Genomic DNA, 20,521 nt, shown 5'->3' with positions numbered 1-20,521 from the left:
GTGTACTTACACCTCCAGCTTCTCGGTGGCCAGGCGTTAGGGGGCCAGAAGTCATGGGACAGGCTCCACTTCTCAGAAGGGGAACAACCAGGCCAATGGGGGCTGGAGGGCAAAGTGGTTGGAGCCCAGGTGGGGAGTCAGGCACAGATGGGGTTTCAGCACCTCACTTGCTGTGTAACCCTGGGCAAGTCACCTCACCTCTCTGAGCCTGTTTCCCCACCTATAATCCAGGGATAAAAGCAGCTCTCGCAGGTTAGAGCTGTTGTGAGGAGGCCCCAAAGGCTTAGTGGCTGAGGAGTGGGACAGAATTCATGCACACGCGTTTCTGCTGGCATCAGAGTGTGCACGCGGACGGCACTCACATTATACATGTGGGCAAACTCGATCTCCAAGGGTGTGCGCAGGGAGCGAGGCGGGGGTTTCACAGTCACGGAGATCACCTTGGAATTCAGGACGGTCGTGTTCCTGCAAGAGCCAGAGGCACAGGTGTCGGGGGAGACTTCCCAGCCCAGGCTCCTCCCAGCCCTCCCCCAGGTGCCCCCGAGGGCCCCTGTACCCCTCGCCACCCTCCACCCCCAGCCCATCATCCACACTCCTCCAGGCCCCCTGGCCTCCCCCTTCACATCCTGTGGCTGGGGTCCTGCCCACCCCACGCCTGCCCTGCGCTGCCCACCTCTGCAGGGCCAGGAAGCTGCCCAGGTTCCTGTAGAGCACGGTGCCCACCACAAACACGGATGCTTCATCGGCCTCTGGAAGAAAGTGCACTGTCAACCCCAGCCCGCCATCCCCATAGCCAGGGCGGGACTTGGCAGCCTGGCCTGGACCCCGCTGTCACTGGCATCTGCTGCCCATCTTCAAGGTCATGTCCAGGGCCCTGGCGGATGGTGAGGCCCACCCACCCACGGACACAGTGCTGCAGCCAGGGAGCTGGGGCAACAGTCAGGTGGGAAGAGGGAGACTGGGCCATTCCCTGGGGCATCCTGAGAGTTGTGGGCAGGCAGGACATGGCTCTCTTCCAGGTAACAGGGTCCTTGACATGTGACTCCCTGTCCCTCCCTGAAGCGAGGTGGTTCATCTTGACCCCTCTGCCTGGGCCTCAGGGTTGATCCGCAGACCCTGGCCCCAGAGAGGGCAAGGAGGGCTTCCTGGAAAAGGGGACCCCCTTGAGAACCGCCCAACTCTGAGGCAGCAGCTAGACTCCAGAGGGGTGGCGACCGTCCGACTCTGGGGCCCACTTCCCCCATGAAGGTCCCCCCCACTCCCTGGGCCCCTCACCTGCCAGCCCCGTGGAGAAGACACTCTTGGACACAGTGACCCTGTCCTCCGGCACCTTGGCCCAGTCACCCGTGGCCCGCCAGCCCTTCATGGGGAAGCTGATGTCAGTGGCTCCGCTGGCTGGGAGCTTATGGATGCTGAGGACTGGGAGCAGGGGCAAAGGCGGGAGAGACAGAGAGGAGGGAAAGTCACAGATGTGGCGGGGCCTCAGCTGCGGGAGTTGAGGTGCAGGCCTGGCAGTGCAGGGTGATGCCGCGGGGTGCCCATGGCTCAGAGGCAGGAGTGTGGGGGCCACCTGCCCCAGCCCCAGCCCCAGCCCCCAGGGTACAGACCCCAACTCCCTGCACCCTGGGCCCTGTGCAGGCTCCACACTCCCTGGGTGGGCCTTGTTCCCAGACCTCAGTGAGATCCAGGAGCAGAGTCAGCAAGGAGCACCAGGCAGAGGCTGGGCCGGGCCTGGTCCTGCTGAATTGGAGCCACGGTGAGGGGCAGGGAGCCTGCCCCTCCCACCCTCCATGGCCCAGAAGGTGGTCAAAGGCAGATTCTGGGGTCTGTCCTGTGGCCATGGAGGGATCCGCAGGGACCAGGCACCTCCTCAGCACCCCCCACTCCCTCCTGGGACAGGGGAGCCCAGCTGCCCTCCGGCTCTGTGAGCTGATCCCGCCTCCCCTCCCTCTGTAGAAGGGGGATGGGGGCTGCCCTGCCTCAGGGCTCAGGCATCAAAGGGCAGCATGAGCCACGGTGAAAGACCGGATCCAGTGTTCCCTCCCATTCTGGGAAGGAAGGCATTGGGGGTGCGGAAGGGCCCTGAGCTCAGGGTGGATGGGCATGGGAATGAGGCAGCAGGTTTAGGGGCAACTGGACGTGGGGATGAGGCAGCAGGTTTGGGGCAACTGGACGGGAAGAGAGTTTGGGGAAGTGCCGCTGGGGCGGAAGCAGGTGCTGACAGGGACCCACCACTCTGGGGGAACCTGGCTCTGGGGCTGTGGCCTAAGCCCTCACAGGCCCCAGTGGAGCCTCAAGAATGCAGCCCAAGATGGGGCAGGGAGAGGAGGAGAGGGCATGCGCATCAGTACCGCCAAATGCAGCGGGTGGCAAGGATGCCCGAGAACAGGGTTTTGCACCATGGATGTCACTGGCAGCCCCAATGGAAGGCAGAGGCAATTCGGACTGGGTGGGCACCCAGTGAGCAGAGGGGCAGGAGGGACCGGCAGAGAACCGGGGGTGAGGACAAGAGGAAACGTCAAAGGACAGGTGGCCTGCACGGGCAAGGGGCTGCTGAGAAGCTGCAGTGGGGAATGGGGGCAGACGGACGCTGGAGCAGCGCCCTGGAGCAGGTAAAGGGGTGGGAGGCTGGACACAGGGTCATCGAGGGGCGGTGGAGGGCTGGCATGGGCACCAGGTTGGGCTGCAGCAGGTGTGCCCGGGTAAGGGGCAAACTTTGAACTGTTTCATTGGAACAAGATGAAAAGTGGCAGAATTATTGAAATAGTAGCAATCAGTCGTGTTGATATTTCTAGCTGAGGCATTTCACTATGGAAAAATCAGAACTTTGTCTTTTTTTGTTCCTTAAAGAGACAGCCTGTTGCTCAGGCTGAAGTGCAGTGGTGTGATCACGACTCACTGCAGCCTCGACCTCCTGGGCTCAAGCGATCCTCCCGCCTCAGCCTCCCTAGTAGCAGGGACTAAAGGTGCACCACCATGCCTGGCTAATTTTTTAAAAAACATTTGTAGAGACAGGGTCTCACTGTGTTGCCCAGGCTGGTCTCAAACTCTTGGGCTCAAGCAATCCTCCTGCCTTGGCCTCCTAAATTGCTGGGATTACAGGCATGAGCCACTGCGCCTAACCTCAGTCTTTAATTTAAAAGGTTAATGCTAGTTAGCCTCCCAAAGACATTATAATAAGAATGTCGATGCGCCTTGGACATGTTTTAGTGGGACTTGTTCAAGTACAATAGGCACGAAGCTATGGTTTCCACCAGACACGTCTGAGTGCTGCCTGCAGTACGGGTCTGGTCGCATGGAAGTTAGGGTTGCTTAACTTAAATGTTCTCGGACTGTGTCTGTTTTAGGCCTGGGGATGGGACACCTCAGGAGTGCCAAGCACCTTCTGACGAGATGAATATTGAAATGGACACTTCTATTGGTGAAAACACTGGGTCATCAACCCGGTCATGGCAGGTCTCTGGGTTTAAGGTTGGCTGCAGGGATCAGAGTTCCAGCCTTCGTAGTCTGTCTACATGCAGCTTCTGTGTCACTTTGGCCTACAGCTCTGACGGTCGGGAGGGATTATTCCTTTCATCTGGTTTGCATAAAGAGATGCGATGGGAAGCCACTCTCGCTGGCGCCCAGTTCTTGGCAGCTGAGTGAGGGAGGGATGTAAGGGTGGGGGCCTGGGCAGAGAAGCAGGGTCCTGGGAGTGAGTGAGGCTGAGCACGGGTGAGTGGAGCGTATGGGATGCACAGGGTGTCTGTGGTGTGCCATAGCTTGAATGTGTCCTGTAAACGTTCACATGTTGGAAATTGAATCCCCAATTTCATCTGCTAATGGTACTTGGGGGTGGGATTTCATCTGCTAATGGTACTTGGGGGTGGGGCCTTTGGGAGGTCATGAGGGTGGCCCCCGTGATGGCTTTAGTGGCATTACGGGAAGGGAGACCTCAGTGGGCACACTTGCTCTGTCTCTCATGGGCTGCCTCTGCCATGCTGTGCTGCAGCAGGAGGTGCTCAGTCAGAGCTGGAGCTGTGGCCTTGGACTTTCCGGCCTGCAGAACCTCTCATCTTTATAGATTACCCCTTCAGTGACAGCAACAGGAAATGGACTGAGACAGGGTCATGAAGCATGTGGGGTAACCACGGTGCTCAGGGTTTAAAGCATGTGTGGGCCATTCCAGGGGCTGTGGGCTGTGCCGAGCGCTCTGGGAGCTGGCTACCAGTTATGTCCTGGGCACCAGTGTAGGCACTGGGCAAGGCCCCAGGGTGTGTGTGCTGACAAAGCTCAGCTGATCCCGGTCATATCACTAGAGGTGAAGCATCCCCACAGGGGAGGTGACATTCTCCTTGCTCGGTGCTCTGTGGATCACAGCTGCGACCAGCACCCACCCCTGGGTCCTCTGCTTTGAGAGACTCTCTGATCAAGGCAGGGAAAGTTTGGGAAATGCGGCTTTTGAGAGGTATTTGAGGGCACTGTAGTAACAGTCATTAAATAAAATTGCTGTGAGTGTTTGTGATGACAGCCACCTTTTACCCCGGGGTTCAGGCACTCACTCGTCTCATCAGTCTCTACTTCCCCATGAGGTGGGCACCGTTATCATCTCATTTTAGAAATGAGGAAACTAAGACTCGGTCGACACCACAGAGCTGGGTGGAATCCAGGCCCCTCTGGCAAGGCACTGCTGGGACTGACAAGCAGGGAAGGTGTGGGTTGCACAGCCCCTGCCTCTAAAGCTCCACAGGGAGGGCACTGGGGGTGACAGGCAGAATGAGCTCTGGCCCCCGGTGGGTACATGCGAAGCGCTGGCTGGGGAACGGAGCTCCCAGGTCCACAACCCCTAGGCTGTGTCTGATCCCCTCCTAGGTCATATCATCAACCCTCAGGAGACTGAAAACAGGACCCATCTGAGAAATCGGCTGGGAGGGCCCACAGAGGCTGTCTGGTCACTGCCCCTTTATACAGATGAGGACGCTGAGGCAGAAGGGCCTGGCCCAGGGCTGCAGAGCAAGGCGTGGGGGGTGGCAGCAGGCGGGCAGGCTTACCCAGGTTGTCTGTCACCTGGTATGCATCCCTCAGGTCCTTCATGCGGAAGCCGATGACGTCCACAAAGTCCTCCACCAGCCGGAACAGCTCCTTGGCGTTGGGGCCCGCCTGGGGGGCAGGGGGGTGAGCAGCCCAGGGAGGAGGCCCCACTGTCCCTTAGCCCCTGCCTCCTTCCCTTCCCTGTCCCTCCTTTTCTTATTGGCCATTTCCTAACATTTCGAGGAAGTGGGGCTGGTGACCTCTGAGTACCCCACTTTGGGGATGAGAACGCAGATGCCCAGAGCGGCTGCTGTGCCCCACCCATTGGAAGCCCAGGATGGGGGAGAGTCTCTGGATACCCACAGACCCATGCTGGGTGCCGCCCGGGCTAGGAGTGGCGGCTGGCTGGAGGTCAGCCAGGGGGAGTGAGCACTGCCCACTGCCCCAACATGAGGAGGGCTCTATGTCCCAGCTGCCTCGGCATCCCCATGTGCTCAGTGTTTTCCGGAACCTCCTCACTGAGCCCCAGGAAATAAACGACTGTCCTTAGACAAATGAGGAAACAGGCTGGGAATGCTGAGCTTCCTCAGTGCCGCCAACACCAGCAAGAGGCCATCCTGGGATCCAAACCCAGAGCACCCGGCGGGACCCCACCCCAGGCCGACTGGAGACCAGGGAGGTACCAGCTGTGCCTGCACCCCTCCTGAGGCTGCTGACCGTAGGGGCCCCAGGCCCTACCAGCTGGGCCTCCTCCCACTTGTCCCGATTCTCCTCTGCCAGCAGGTTGCTAAGGATCTGGACAAAATTCTGGAAAGAAGAGGAAAAAGGGCCAGTGACAGAGAACAGGGCACAAAATCACCGTTCACTATGATCAGGGTCAGGATTCAGTGTATGACCAGGGTCAGGGCTCAATATGTGACCAGGATCAGGGCTCAGTGTGTGACCAGCGTCAGAACTCACTGTGACCAGGGCCAGGGTTCAGTGTATAACCAGGATCGAGGCTCAGTGTGTGACCAGGGTCAGGGCTCAGCATGTGACCAGGGTCAGGGTTCAGCATGTGACCAGGGTCAGGGCTCAGTGTGTGACCAGGATCAGGGCTCAGTGTGTGACCAGTGTCAGGGCTCAGTGTGTGACCAGGATCAGGGCTCAGCGTGTGACCAGTGTCAGGGCTCAGCGTGTGACCAGGGTCAGGGCTCAGCGTGTGACCAGGGTCAGGGTTCAGCGTGTGACCAGGGTCAGGGCTCAGTGTGTGACCAGGATCAGGGCTCAGTGTGTGACCAGTGTCAGGGCTCAGTGTGTGACCAGGATCAGGGCTCAGTGTGTGACCAGTGTCCGGGCTCAGTGTGTGAGCAGGATCAGGGCTCAGTGTGTGACCAGGATCAGGGCTCAGTGTGTGACCAGTGTCAGTACTCAGTGTGTGACCAGGATCAGGGGTCGGTGTGTCACCAGGATCAGGGCTCGGTGTGTCACCAGGATCAGGGCTCAGTTTGTGACAAGGGTCAGGACTCAGAGTGTGACCAGGATCAGGACATGGTGTGTGACCAGGGTCGGGGCTCAGTGCATAACCAGGATTAGGGCTCAGCATATGACCAGAGCTCAGCGTGTGACCAGGGTCAGGGCTCAGCCTATGACCAGGGCTCAGTGTGTGACCAGGGTCAGGGCTCAGCGTGTGACCAGGGCTCAGCATGTGACCAGGATCAGGGCTCAGCTTATGACCAGAGCTCAGCGTGTAACCAGGGTCAGGGCTCAGCCTATGATCAGGGCTCAGTGTGTGACCAGGGTCAGGGCTCAATGTGTGACCAAGATTAGATGTGTGACAAAGGTCAGAGTTCAACCTATGACATGGGTTAGGGCCTGGGCTGTGGCCAGGGTTGGGGATCCATCTCTAAGGTCGAGGAGGGCTCCCCAGACACCTTCCTGACACCCTCTTCCAAAATCCCCTCGGGGAGCCCACCTGTACGTCCCCAGGGGTGGGGCTGTAGTACGCTCTCCGGAAAATCTCTGTCATGTTCCTCAGGACATCGATGGTGGACAGCAGGTCCCCGCTGTAGCTGGTCCCATCCTGAGAGATCTCCACCAGTGTCTGGATGACCTCCGAGACCCCCTCCCCAGGCAGCCCTCGCTGAGCCTTGGCCAGGTGCTCCCGGGTCTGCGGAAGACAGAGAGGTCGGGTGCCTTCACCTCCGTGGGACATGTCCAGGCAGCCACCCAGGACCTCCCATGCCTAGGACCCTCCTCAGGGTCCCAACCTGTGTGGCCAGGGTGACTGGGGAGGGGTTGGAGACCCCTGGGAACTGGCCCTCACCATCATCTGGATGTTTCTGTAGTCAATGGAAACACAGCGGATGTAGGTGGGGGGCTCCCAGTAGGCGATGCCTTCCTCGTCCAGCTCGCACCGTCGCAGGATGAGTCCTGGGGAGACCATCCCCTTCTCAGGTGGACGCCCGCTGCCTGGCGCAGGAATCCCACCCTCGGCCCCTGGCAGCAGACCCTCTGGATGGGACCCTGTGGCTCCCAGAAACAGGGACTCGCCCATGGCCTCACGCCAAGAGCAGAGCCCACAAAGGGACCTCGTTCCCTTCATCGACACATTTCCAGCTGCTACCTGCCCCAAGGACTCAGGACCTGGCAGGAGCTAAGCCTTCAGGAAGCCACTGCATGGAGGTGGAGATCTCGGCTGAGCAGGGCCTTCAGAGTTCAGCCATGACCTCCTTCGGAGCCCCTTCTAACCAACCTAGAGCCCTGGAGGGAACCAGCACCCTGGGCCCCTGCCTGGCTGCATCCACAGGGCTACAGGGGCCTCAGCCTGGCCCAGAGACACGGGGGCAGCCTTGGGGTGCCGCCGGGCATTAAGGGGACAACAGCCTTAAACACGGCACACCCTGTGATACAGAGCTCACTCCCAGGACATCATCAGAGAAACAGGGACAGCTGAGTGTTTACACGGTGGCGGCAGCCACAGAGAACTGTTGCAGCCCTGACACCCGACAAGAGCCGCGGGACTGGATGCAGAACCTGGTTTACATGGGGCCAAAAATGAGCGGCACTGGGAGACCCTGCCATGCATGTGGACCAAAGTCCGAGGAGGCACGCCACCGTGTGGCATTCACGTGCTTCATTTTGCTTCTCAGCATTTGCAATCTGCTACCAAGAACATGCCCTGTTCTGTAATCAGAAGAGCGAGGGAGGAGCAGCAGCCACAGCTGGCAATAAAAGGCCCCTGCCGCCATCCCCTACACCTCCCCACAGCAGCTCTGAGCAGAGGAACCCCAACTGCCCTCATCCTACAGATGAGAACACTGAGGCTCAGGGAAGTTAAGGCAGTTTTTGAATGTCACACAGCAAACAAGGGCAGAACCAGAGTTTGAACCTGGGCTGCCATCCTCTCTGCCTGCTGCCTGTCAGGGACATAAAAGCACCCGCACTCCTTCAAAAAGGAGGGTAAAGGAGGCCTACCCCTAGTGCAGCGAGCCCTTCCCCATGGAGCCCTGCTTTCTCCTTGAGGCTGGCATTCAACGGAGACCTCCTTTTCCTGTCCCTGCAAGCCCCGGGCAAGGGCATTCACTTCCCTGTGCCTCAGTTTCCCAGCTGTAAATGGTGGCGGCTTCTTGGGTTGCTTCGACTCCGTGGACATCTTGCGTTAGGGCTGAGCATGGGTGCCAGCCCCTAGCAAGTGCTCAGAACAGCGGCTGCCACAGAGTTCTCACACGGTGCCCTGGGCTCGTGGCCCCACCACCCCGCGCCAGCGCATGCAGGCTGTCTGGGCTCCATGTCTGGGCTGCCTCCCAGTGCTGCATCACCGTGAGGACAGGACGGGAGCCCCCATACATTATGTGCTCTCCAGCCCTCACCTGTGGCGTTGCGGGGACACCGGACGGCAGCCACCTCTCCCGCTGGGGTCTCCTTCCAGATCACAGCACCAAAGTTGTCCTCATCACAGATCTCATGGGGCTCTGCCAAGGGGCCCGGGACAGGGGTTCAGGAAGGGGTACTGAGAGCCGGCAGCTGGCTCTGGAAGGTGCAAGGCACCTGGAGCAGGCATCATTATGAGGACAGGACGGGAGCCCCCAACACACCACGCGGGTGACAGCTGAGCCCGAGCCCGCCCGATCGCCATCAGCGCTCCCCAGAGCCCAGCCCAGGTGGGAGGGGCCTCACCGGGACACCGCTGGGTGCCGCACTGCCGGTACTCATCCTGGGGGCCTTGGCAGGCTGCTCCCCCGAAGAAGGGCCCAGAGCAGACACGCTCCCGTCGCTGGCTGCCAGCCCCACATGTGACGCTGCAACTGCCCCATGACGCCCAGGCCTGCCACTTGCCATCCACTGTGGGGCGCGGCCAGACACAGGGCACAGGCAACAAGGAGGGCGGGGTCCAGGAGCCACAGTGACATGAGGACACAAAGACAGGGACCCACACAGAGCCATGCGGCAGTGAAACATAGGGACCCAGGGATGTGGGACAGGAGGTCAGAAGAAGAGAAATTCAGACCAGGAGAGGAAAAACCAGTCATCAGCCTGATACAAAATAAAGCAAACACCCCACATGCAGCCAACCCCACCACCCTCCACTCCTCACTGTGCACCCCGCTACCCCACGGCCACCCCACACTCCACTTCCCTACAGATACCCAAGTCCCACTGTGCAGCCCGCTGCCCCATGGCCACCCCACACTCCACTTCCCTATGGACACCCCAAGTCCCACTGTGCAGCCCGCTACCCCACGGCCACCCACACTCCATTTCCCCATGGATACCCCAAGTCCCACTGTGTACCCCACTACCCCACAGTCACCCCACAATCCACTTCCCACACAGACACCCCAAGTCCCACTGTGCAGCCCGCTACCCCACGGCCACCCACACTCCATTTCCCCATGGATACCCCAAGTCCCACTGTGTACCCCGCTACCCCACAGTCACCCCACAATCCACTTCCCACACAGACACCCCAAGTCCCACTGTGCATCCTGCTACCCCACGGCCACCCACACTCCATTTTCCCATGGATACCCCAAGTCCCACTGTGCACCCCGCTGCCCCACGGCCACCCACACTCCATTTCCCACACAGACACCCCAAGTCCCACTGTGCACCCCGCTGCCCCACAGCCACCCACACTCCATTTCCCACACAGACACCCCAAGTCCCATTGTGCACCCCGCTGCCCCACGGCCACCCCACACCCACTCCTCTCCCCATGGCCACTCCACACCCCACAGTGCACCTCACTCACCCTGCAGCCACCCCATGCCACGTTTCCCCCACAGCCACCCCAGACCCCACTGTGCACCCCACTCCCTCCTCAGTCACATGCCGGGGCCCATGGTTACCCCCACCCGCTGTGGGGCCTGTCCCCTTCCTAGAGGCTCCTGCTTGTTAGGTGCCCCCCGACCCCAGCCCGGCGCACCCCTGACCTGGGCACTGCTGTAGGAAGCAGTCTCGGGTCTCCACCCAGTGGCCCTGGCACTCGGCGCCCCCGTAGGAAGGCCCGTTGCATTCACGCGTGCGCTGCTGTCGGCCCTGGGAGCAGCTGGCGGAGCAGGCGCTCCAGCTCGACCACTCATTCCAGTTTCCATCCACTGCCCGGCCCGGGGGAGGAAGGAGACACAAAGTGGGCGTGAACACCTGGCACCCCAATGCCTGGTTTGGGATGTGGGTGTGAGCGGACCCTGGGGGCTACTGCCCCACACCCAGCCTGGGACACAGGTGAGAACACCCTGGGGGCCACCACCCCTGCCCAGCCTGTGACATGGGTGAGTAAACCCTGGGGACCACCACCCCACATCCAGCCTGTGACATGGGTGAGAACACCCTGGGGGCCACCACTCACGCCCAGCCTGTGACATGGGTGAGAACACCCAGGCTGGGACATGGGTGAGTAAACCCTGGGGACCACCACTCCACACCCAGCCTGTGACATGAGTGAGAACACCCTGGAGGCCACCACCCCACACCCAGCCTGTGACATGGGTGAGAACACCCTGGAGGCCACCACCCCACACCCAGCCTGTGACATGGGTGAGAACACCCTGGAGGCCACCACCCCACACCCAGCCTGTGACATGGGTGTGAACACCCTGGGGGCCACCACCCCACACCCACCCTGTGACATGGTGTGAATATCCAGCCTGGTACATGGGTGAGAAAACCCTGGGGGTCACCACCCCACACCCAGCCTGTGACATGGGTGTGAACACCCTGGGGGCCACCACCCCACACCCAGCCTGTGACATGGGTGTGAACACCCTGGGGGCCACCACCCCACACCCACCCTGTGACATGGTGTGAATATCCAGCCTGGTACATGGGTGATAAAACCCTGGGGGTCACCACCCCACACCCAGCCTGGGACATGGGTGTGAACACCCTGGTGGCCACCAGCCGGCACCCAGCCTGGGACATGGGTGAGAAATGCCCCAAGGCCACACCTCAGTCTGCTTCCTGAACCCAGTCTGAGGTTCCAACCTCTGAACACCCTGAGGTGGGTCTGGAGTGGGCAAAGCTGTGCTCCTGGGCCTGGCCAGTGGCCCACTGTGACCTCCCCTTTCTTCCCTTCCTCCCTGCCCCTACACCCTCCCTCTCACCTACCAGGGCACAGGGCAATGTTGCAGAACTTGGTTTGCTTCTCAGGGCCCTCACAGGGGTTGCCCCCAAACTGGGGGGGCCTGCAGGTGCGCGTGCGATCCCGAAAGCCACGGCCACAGGTGCTGGAGCAGAGGCTCCAGGGCGACCATTCGTCCCAGGCACCATGCACTGCAGAGGGACGGAAGGTGCTGCTGCCCTCTGCGGCCACCGCCCCCGCTGCCCCGGCCCCCCGCTGCCCTGGCCCCCTGCTGCCCCAGCCCAACGTCCCACCCACCTGGGCACACGGCAGAGTTGTTGCACAGCCGCTGCTCGCGCAGGGGTCCGCTGCACTGCGTGCTGTAGGAGGAGGACACGCAGAAGCGCGTGCGGGTCTGCCAGCCCTCGCCGCAGGTGCTGGAGCACACGCTCCACGGGGACCACTCCTCGGCTGCTGGGTCACCTGCAGGCCCCACTACAGTGTCACAGGCCTGCCGCCCACGGGGCTGCAGTCAGACCGGGGCCAGATCCCGCAGCAGGCGGGCCGCCCTGCTGGGGAGCAGGCAGCGGGGCTGGGGCAGAGCCCCCAGGCCTTCCAACCAGGCTGATCTCAAGAACTGGCCATTTCCCCTACAAGGCTGGGAGCCCTGAGGGCCGGCCTGTGCCATCCCTGGGCCTCTGGGGTCTGGCCAGGGACAGGTCTCTTCACCTCACACCAGTTCCCCTAATGCCAGTCAGTCAGGAGACAAGAGCCCTGTACCTAAGGGTTTAGTCTAGTTATGGCATGTTATTCAAGTTACTACCCATAAGAAGCTGTGATTGATAACTTACAGTATTTTCCCAAAGCCCTAGTCCCACCCACCCCCCTCCCGCCAGCTCACCGGTCTGGGGGGCTGGGAACCCAAACTGCTGCAGCTCGTCCCCCAGCTCCTCACGCCGCCGGGCATCTGTGGACCGCAGGGACTGGCTCCGGGAGCTGGTACGCCCAGCGGCTGCAGGACGGGCTCAGGTCAGCACAGGAGCGGTGCTTTGCCCCCGTCCTCTCTCTCTGTGGCCATAGTGCTCTGAGTTCGCCAGCACTGGGCCACCTGGCTCCACTGGGCAGCTGGGAAGCCAGGGACCAGAGTGCCCAGCCTGGCACCAGCCCTCATCTGGTCACCAGGGGACCCTTCCTGTGGGTCCTGTCTCCCATACCCCGCGCCACCTCCCTCACTGCCTCCATCGCTCACAGGCCAGCGTTCACCTGCAGGACGGCTGCTCTCCCTTGCCTGGCACCCCAGCAGCCCCCTGCCTCCCTCCCGCAGCCCAGCCGACGCCCCGGGGCCCTCCCCAGGCTCCTGAGAGGAGCTCTTCTCCCCAGGAAAGTTCACCAAGGAAAAAAAGCCCAAACAATGACAGTCTCATTACAACGTGATTTAACTTCATGGAAGCAGCTAAAAAATGCATGGGGTCATTAGAGAGCCTTATTACAGAAATACATTCTGGAGGCAGTATCCGGCTGGGGCAGGCGGGCTGGCTTGGCCAGAGCTCCCACAGCCAGCCTTCCGCACACCCTCCAAAAACCCCAATCCACAAACCGGAAGAAAGCCCCAACTAGTCCCACCCAGCCCCAAGCACCACCCTCTTCGGGGCCCTCACCTCTGCTCCCCCGGCTAGGCCCCACTCCCACAGGCCAGCCCGGAGTTTAGGTCCTGCTTCTCAGAGCCCAGACCCACTCTATTCACTCTTCCTGCAGGCCCCGCCCCTACCTGGTCCCGCCCCAAGCCCCTCCCTCCACCGGCCCCTTCTGCTCCGGGCCCTACCCCTGCCTGCCCCTACCAGCCCCTTCTGCTCGAGGCCCCGCCCCTCCCCCACGGGCCCCTCCTCCCCAGGGCCCCACCCCCCCTCCTCCCTCACAGGCCCCGCCTCTCCAGGGCTCCGGCTCCGCCCCGCCCCGCCCGCACTCACGGCCGCAGGCCTCGCGGTTGCACTGGCGACCCTCCTCCAGCACCCCCTCGCAGCCGCCGCCTTCCACGCCCGGCGCGGGCAGGCAGGTGCGCGTCCGCGTCTGGAGGCCTCCCCCGCAGTCCCGCGTGCATTCGCCCCACAGGGACCACAGCTTCCAGCCGCCTGGGGGGAAACCAGAGGGCGGGGATCAGGGCAGGGCAGGGGCTCGTGGCCTGGACGGGGTAAGTCACGGGGGTGCTAAGCCCGCCGAGGCCGGCCCGGGTGGGGAGAGGCCGCAATGCCGGGGAAGGCCTGGCCTGGGAGGACCTGGGGGTCCGGTGTCTACCCAGCTCCCGGGCTCCTTCTGGAGAGCTCAGGTCACGTCTGAGCCTGAAGGGTCCCCGTGTGCCAGCCGCCACTGGGCAGGTTTGCTGCCAGGATGATGAAGGGATGACGACCTCCGCCCACCAGAGCGCTGCCTCACAGCACAGCGTCCTGATGGTGAGCAGAGGGTAGAGGGGTCTGGCCTCCAAGGTTCTTGTTCCTGGCACGCCTGGAAGCCCTCTCCAGGCTCCCTCCAGTTTCCAGCCAGGCCCTGCTCATCAGAGCCTCAGTTTCCTCATGGGCTCAGCGGAGGGTCACCATCCTCATCACCAGGGCTCCACATTTCACACCCCAGCTGTGACCTGGAGCCGCTTCTTCACCCCACGCAGGGATACCAGTGGTGACCAAGGCCTCACACCTGGTGTCCAACCAGGGCCTCGAACCCAAGGCACAGCCTGACTGAGCCTGCCCTGGACCTGGCCAGCTGGCCACCCGAGGAGGGAGCCTGGGACAAATGCCTGCAGGCCCCTCCCCACCACGCCCCTGCCTGACCCCAGACACTCTGTTCAGCTTCTCTAGTGAGGGTTCCTCCATCCCTGCCCCGACAGTCACCGCGGCCTTCACGGACCTGTGTTCCCCCAGCAAACCAGACCTCACGCCCCAGGAGTCTCCGCTCCTGGGGGGTCCTCGTGCTGCCAAAAACACTTTGGGCCGCTTGGAGTGCCCATGGTCCTGGAGCATTGGGTAGTCATGGAGGAGCACAAAGCAGGAGAGGGCCACTGCCATATGTGGGCCAGAGAGGGGCAGCGGCTCCAGGGGGCCGGGAAGGGGCTGCCGTGTCTAGGCCTCCCGCTCGGGCCTCCTGCCCAGCACTCTGGGCTCACGCACACTCAGTGCAGCAGGGTCAGGGCGACTTGGAAAGGGCATGCAGCCCTTGCCAAGTGCCTGCTCCTGGCCACGGTGGCGAGGAGACAGCTGGCGGCCACCACGAGGGGACCCACCATGGAGCTGGGGCCACTGCCCCATGCTGCCACTGGGGAACACTGGGGATCCGGCCGCTCGATCCCAGGTACAGCAGGGGAGGCCCCAGGGGCAGCAATCAGGCCAAGCACAGGCCACCCCGACCCACCAGAAGGGCCCCAGGGTCTCTTGGAGCCTCAGGGAAGGGGCCCTGCCTCCCTCAGTGGGAGTGTGGACTGCAGGAGACCCCAGGGGAGCGCCAGCCACCAGGTTCCCCCAGTGGCCCCACCTCCCTCAGTGGGAGTGTGGACTGCAGGAGACCCCAGGGGAGCGCCAGCCACCAGGTTCCCCCAGTGGCCCCACCACCCACTGGCCTCACTCTCTTCATTTACAACATGAGGATAATGGCTGACCTCCCAGGACTGATCAGTGGGAAGTCAAACAGCAAAAAAGGATGTGGAGAGGACGGTGTGTGGCATTGTCACTTGGGTCAGAGTTGACTCCTGGGACCCCACTTTGATTTTCAGCAAACTCAGTGTCCAGCCAGCGCGCCCCCCAGCCTGCCCCCCAGCCTGCTCCACTTCCCTGCACCTATGCCAGGAATGGCCAGCAGGGGGTGCCAGGGGCATGGGGATGAGACCCAGGAGAGGGACTTGACCCACCACAGCTGTGGGAGGCCTCATTCTCTCTGGTGGGGTCCATAGGGTTGGGGGAGTCTTCCAGGCCCCCACACCTGCTGCAGAACCCTCTCCCTCCACTCACAGAGCCACACTCCCACAGCTCCCAGAGAGGAGAGCACCTGGCTGAGGGTGCACAGCAGTTGAGCTGCCTCCTCCATAGCGTGCTTGGCCCATGCCATGCCAGGGGAGGTGGGGGACTCAGCACGGCCTCCAGGGCACAAGGGCGGGACAGGGTGGCACCTGCCTACAGCACAGGAACAGGTGACAGGCCCTTCGTGGCTGCCCTGTCACATGCCCTAACTCAGGACAAGGAGAGGAACCTGGACTTGAACTGGTGGTCAGATTCCAAACGCCCCCATCCCCCAGACTAAGGCCTCCTGCCAGGACTATCTGGGGCCCAGGCGCTCCGGGCCTCAGTGGTCGCACCTGCTGAAGGCATCCCACCCCCCCACCCCGATTCTGAGGCAAAGGCACAGACGGGGTCCTGAGAAGCGGGCCTGACAATGGGTCAGGGTGGCATGTCCTGTGGCACCCCCCTCGCCGTCCCAGCCAGCCCCCATGCGGAAGCCTGAGTGACGTGGAAACTGGCAGTGGGCGGGAGAGAGAGGGTGTCCAAGCCAGGCTCATCGGAGGATGCCACTGGGTTCCCATGGCAACTGCTGCAGCGCGCAGCCTTTCAGGATAGACCCAGGTTAGGCCTCAGCTGCCAAAACACCCACTCATTTCAGGGCTGGTTACCTTGGTGACCCAGGTGGTGAGAATGTGGTAGGGGGAGAAAGGGCGGGGGCACATCAGGAGAGGCTGCGGAGGGGCAGGACACTGGCCCAGAGGATGGATCACCCTGCCCCCACAAACCAAGCCTGACCCTGGTCACATACTGAACCCTGACTTTGGATCCGTGCTGAGCCCTGATCCAGGTCACAAGCTGACCCTGGACGCATACTGAGTCTCGATTCTAGTCCCACACTGATTCCTGACCCTGATCACATATTGAGCCTTGATCCTTATCACACACTGACCTCTGATCCTGGGCACAGAATTCCTGATCCTGTCACATACTGAGCCCTGATCCCAGCCACAGACTGATCCCCCATCTTGGTCACACTCGTGCTGCTAATGAACGCTGAGAAAATGGTAGCTGCTATTTTTATTCTTGTTTTGTTTTTGATGTATGTCCCCTCACTTAGCTGACACTCAGTAAATGTTTGTCTAGTGAATGCATCAATGCCAGGATGGAGCCCCTGGGGTCCGCAGTGAAGGGTGCAGAGGTGTTCAAGCCACCCTTCGCTGGATGGCCAGTGTGTCTGAGCTGGGTGGGCAGTGAGGGGCAGCAGAGGAGCAGCAAGCAGGCTGGGGGGTGGGCTGCCCCTCCAGGCCCGGAAAGAAACCGCCTTTCTTCCCCCACTCAATGCTGCTCTGTCTGGAAGCCTCATTTCCATCTCATTAAGGGGATGAATAGAGCCAATTAACGGCCCCAGGCAGCCTGGCCACCCAGGGGAGAGGGTGCTTGGTGAGAGGCCTCCTGGTGTCCTTCCCACCCTGGCACCCCAGACTGGAGGCTGTGAGCTCCCCACAGCCCGCACCCTGAGTTGGCTGGGATGGGGGTGCGGGGGAGCACAGGGGGCGTCCCTCCCTCCAGCTGGGCCTCCCCAGCTTCCGGGCTGTTCTCTGGAGGAGAGCTGTGCACTTCTGTCTGTCGCCAGCAGAGGTCTCCCGAGTCCAGCAGGTCGGGTAGCACCGGGGCTGGAGGGTCAGTTCGGCCATTCCCGCCCTGCTCTGCCACCAGGTCCCAGGTACCCACAGCGTGCCCCAGGGATGACCCCACCTCCAGCCCAGGCTCCGAGTTAGGGTCTGTCCTTGGGCACCCAGACTCCTCTGAGACCTAGACCAGGGCCCCCTGCACGGACGTGGAAGGGAGGGCCCCGGAGGGCGGATGGGGCGCCTGGTGGCCTGACTTAGCCTACCTGCTGCCAGCAGCTCCTACTGGCGGTGCCCAAGTGGCTGGTCCCCCTTCCTCCCGCCACAGAGGCGGGCACCAGCAGGATGGGGCTGAGAAGCCGAGCCCACCATCTGGCAGGCCATTTCCCAGGTGAGCTAAGAGCGAGGAGCCTCGTGGGGCAGCGGGGCTCCCCTAAACCTGTCAAGGCTCCATCTCCTTAAAGCCTCACGCAGGCCCTGCAAGCAGGTACTGTCCTGTCTCCAACTCTCAGGAGGGAAACTGAGGCTCCCTGAGCTGGCCGAGTCTTGTTGCTTCCTTTTCTTGATCAGGCAGGTGCTCCTTGGCCTGAGAATGGTGCCCTGTTTACAAGCCTGAAAGCCCAGGGCCCATCCCGGAGACCTTGGACAAGTCTCTGCCCACCGCCCGGGCCCCAACCCCGACTGTCTGCTGCCAGCTCCATGTCCTTTCTCCCCATCTTTCTGGGAAGTGGAACCAAAACACAGCGCCCTGACTCTCAGCCTCTCTCGCAGCCGGGCGGGCGTGGGGTGCGTTCTGGCTCTGAGCGGAGGAGGTAAAAGGCTGAGGGCATGGTGGGCCCAGCATATCATTCCCATGGGGCCCCATCCTACCATCCCCATCTGAAATGGGTGTTGTCTGTGATGGGGACTGAAGCCTTCTTGTTTTCTAGATTTTTCTAAATTGGCCCTTGTGCAAAAAGAGTGGCTCCCCTGTCCAAGCCAGAAACCCCTGACAGTGGAGACCTTGGCACCTTCCCAAGCTCCTCGGTGCTCCCTGTCACCGTGAGACTACCTGGAGTCCCAAACTCCACTCCAGTCCTGATGCCCCTCCAAATTCCAGCCCAGGCTTTGCCGCTCCCTCTGCCCCTGCACACCCCAGAGAGGCCTCCAGATGCCTCTTCCCAGGACTTCCGGGGCTCCTGGGATTGGGGCTGAGCCTGACTGTGTCTCCAACAGCCTCAAGAGTGAGTGTGGGGTCACTGGGCAGGTGGGCTTGGGCTGAGCCTGACTCACCCTGGAGGCAGGGCAGGGAGGGGGAGATCACCCCATCTCTGTGGCCGGTCACAGCCCCTCGGCCAGCAGTAAGCCTTCCATACGCCTGCAGGATCCAGGAGCCCAACGGAATGTGTGGGTTCATACTCCACATCCAGTTTCAGCCCAGCCTCCCATACCCACTCCCTGTGGGCACACAGAGGACACACACAGGGACACACAGGGATATACACACGAGGACACACAGGCACACACACCACACACAGGGACGCGGAGACACACACACACAGGGACACACACCACAGAGGGACACACACACAGGGACACATACACTAAATTGGCCCTTGTGCAAACGGAGTGGCTCCCCGTCCCTCCTTGTGCAAAAAATGGCTCCACACACACCACACAGGGACACACACACACATGAGGACACACAGGGACACACACACTTGCTCCCAGGCCCCAGGACGCTGCTTTTTCATGATCTTCCATGTCGCTTGTGCAATAAAATTCTTTAATTAAAACATGAATATTTAAAACAACCCTTGAGAGAAACGGCCCCATCTCACTCTAGGCGGAAAAATGCAAAGGGAGGCAGTGGCGAGGCAGTGATGAGGGCCAGAGAGAGCCGGCGGGAGAGGGGCCTGACAGCCTGGGGGGCGGTGGGGCGTGGGGCAGCGCGAGGTGGAGGGGAACAGTTGCTTGGCCTGAGGAGTGTTTGCAGAGTCTGACGCGTGACGTGGCCATGTGGCACTTGGACAGGCTGTGCGGGGGGCAGGGCTGAAAATGGGCCACGGGCTGGCCTGGGCTGCCTGCTTGCTCCTGCATTTGGCTGTGTGTTGCCTGCTAGGGACATCGACGGATGGACAAGCCTGTCCCAGTGTCCCCGGGCACACAGCGAGGGCATAAAGCTCCCTGGGCACAGGTCTCAGCTGGCAGGATCTGGGGGTCAACTGTGCCTCCGCTCAGCTGTGTCTTCTGAATGGTCACCTGCCTCTCTGGTCCTCATGCCACCCCATCCCCCCATGCACATGCACGTGCACACACAGAGACATACGCACTCATACATTCACCCACGCACTCACACATTCACACACATGCATGGGCACATTCACACACATGCACGTGCACACACACGCACTCGCATATACACACACATTCACACACATACACATGCACACACATTCACACACATGCACGTGCACACATACACACACATGCATGTGCACATTCACACACATGCACATACACACTCACATTCACACGCATGCATACTCACACATTCACACACATGCACGTGCACATACACAGTCCCACAGTCACACATGCACACACACTTACATTCACACATGCACGTGCACACACATATTCACTCACCTGCGTGTACACACACTCACATTCACACACATATTCACTCACCTGCGTGTACACACACTCACATTCATACACATGCACACGCGCACACACATTGACACACGCACACATGCAGTCACACACATGCATGCGTGCACACACTCACATTCACAGATACGCACACACACACAGTCACATGCACACGTGCACACACACACATTCACACACACGCACGCGTGCACACACATGCACACACACAGCTCTGAGCAGAGCTCACTGCAGACGCCCTAGTGTTACCACTCAATGGCAGCGTCAAGGGGCTCTGCCATCAGCCTGCCACTTACAAGCTGTGTGGCCCTGGCTGCTGCCTTAACATGTCTGTGCCTGGTTTTCTCCAACGTGGACTGACTGAGTGTCTGCTGCTCCCAGGTACTGTTCTACACGTTGGGGGGGGCACGTCAGGGAACTGGCAATGCCTGCTTTGTGCTGCTTACATCCTGCCCTGGACAATCAGAAGTGGACACAACAAATAAGAGAAATTATGCAGTGTGTTGGGAGGTGACACGTGTGCAGAGACAGAGGCAGGATAAAGGGTCAGAGAGTGGGGCCAGAGCTGCTGCCATTTTAAACAGGACGGTCAGGGTAGCCTGCAATGAAAGGTCACATCTGCATGAGGACTGGCAGGCGGGAGCCCTGCGGGTCTCTAGGGAAGACTGTTCCTGGCAGAGGGAACAGCTGTGTGAAGGCCCTGAGGCAGA

The 20,521-nt window shown here is 61.2% G+C and overlaps 1 protein-coding gene across 4 annotated transcripts in view; it reads right to left on the bottom strand.

Moving 5' to 3' along the window:
* The window catches only part of ADGRB1 (adhesion G protein-coupled receptor B1), a 99,463-nt gene that overhangs the window by 59,998 nt on the left and 18,944 nt on the right, over nt 1-20,521 (bottom strand). For all 4 annotated transcript variants that reach the window (XM_054498573.2, XM_063669159.1, XM_063669160.1 and 1 more), the window contains exons 3-16: nt 13,519-13,680; nt 12,453-12,563; nt 11,870-12,034; nt 11,599-11,763; nt 10,425-10,589; nt 9,169-9,333; nt 8,862-8,963; nt 7,316-7,422; nt 6,965-7,159; nt 5,749-5,817; nt 5,031-5,139; nt 1,276-1,419; nt 674-749; nt 363-465 (exon numbers count right to left, since the gene is read on the bottom strand). In XM_054498573.2, the coding sequence (XP_054354548.1) occupies nt 363-465; nt 674-749; nt 1,276-1,419; nt 5,031-5,139; nt 5,749-5,817; nt 6,965-7,159; nt 7,316-7,422; nt 8,862-8,963; nt 9,169-9,333; nt 10,425-10,589; nt 11,599-11,763; nt 11,870-12,034; nt 12,453-12,563; nt 13,519-13,680 (1,838 nt within the window). The remainder of the gene's footprint in view (nt 1-362; nt 466-673; nt 750-1,275; nt 1,420-5,030; nt 5,140-5,748; nt 5,818-6,964; nt 7,160-7,315; nt 7,423-8,861; nt 8,964-9,168; nt 9,334-10,424; nt 10,590-11,598; nt 11,764-11,869; nt 12,035-12,452; nt 12,564-13,518; nt 13,681-20,521) is intronic.

Source organism: Pongo pygmaeus, chromosome 7, assembly GCF_028885625.2.
Source record: "Pongo pygmaeus isolate AG05252 chromosome 7, NHGRI_mPonPyg2-v2.0_pri, whole genome shotgun sequence".
NCBI lineage: Eukaryota > Metazoa > Chordata > Mammalia > Primates > Hominidae > Pongo > Pongo pygmaeus.
This window is presented reverse-complemented; position numbering and strand designations above follow the sequence as displayed.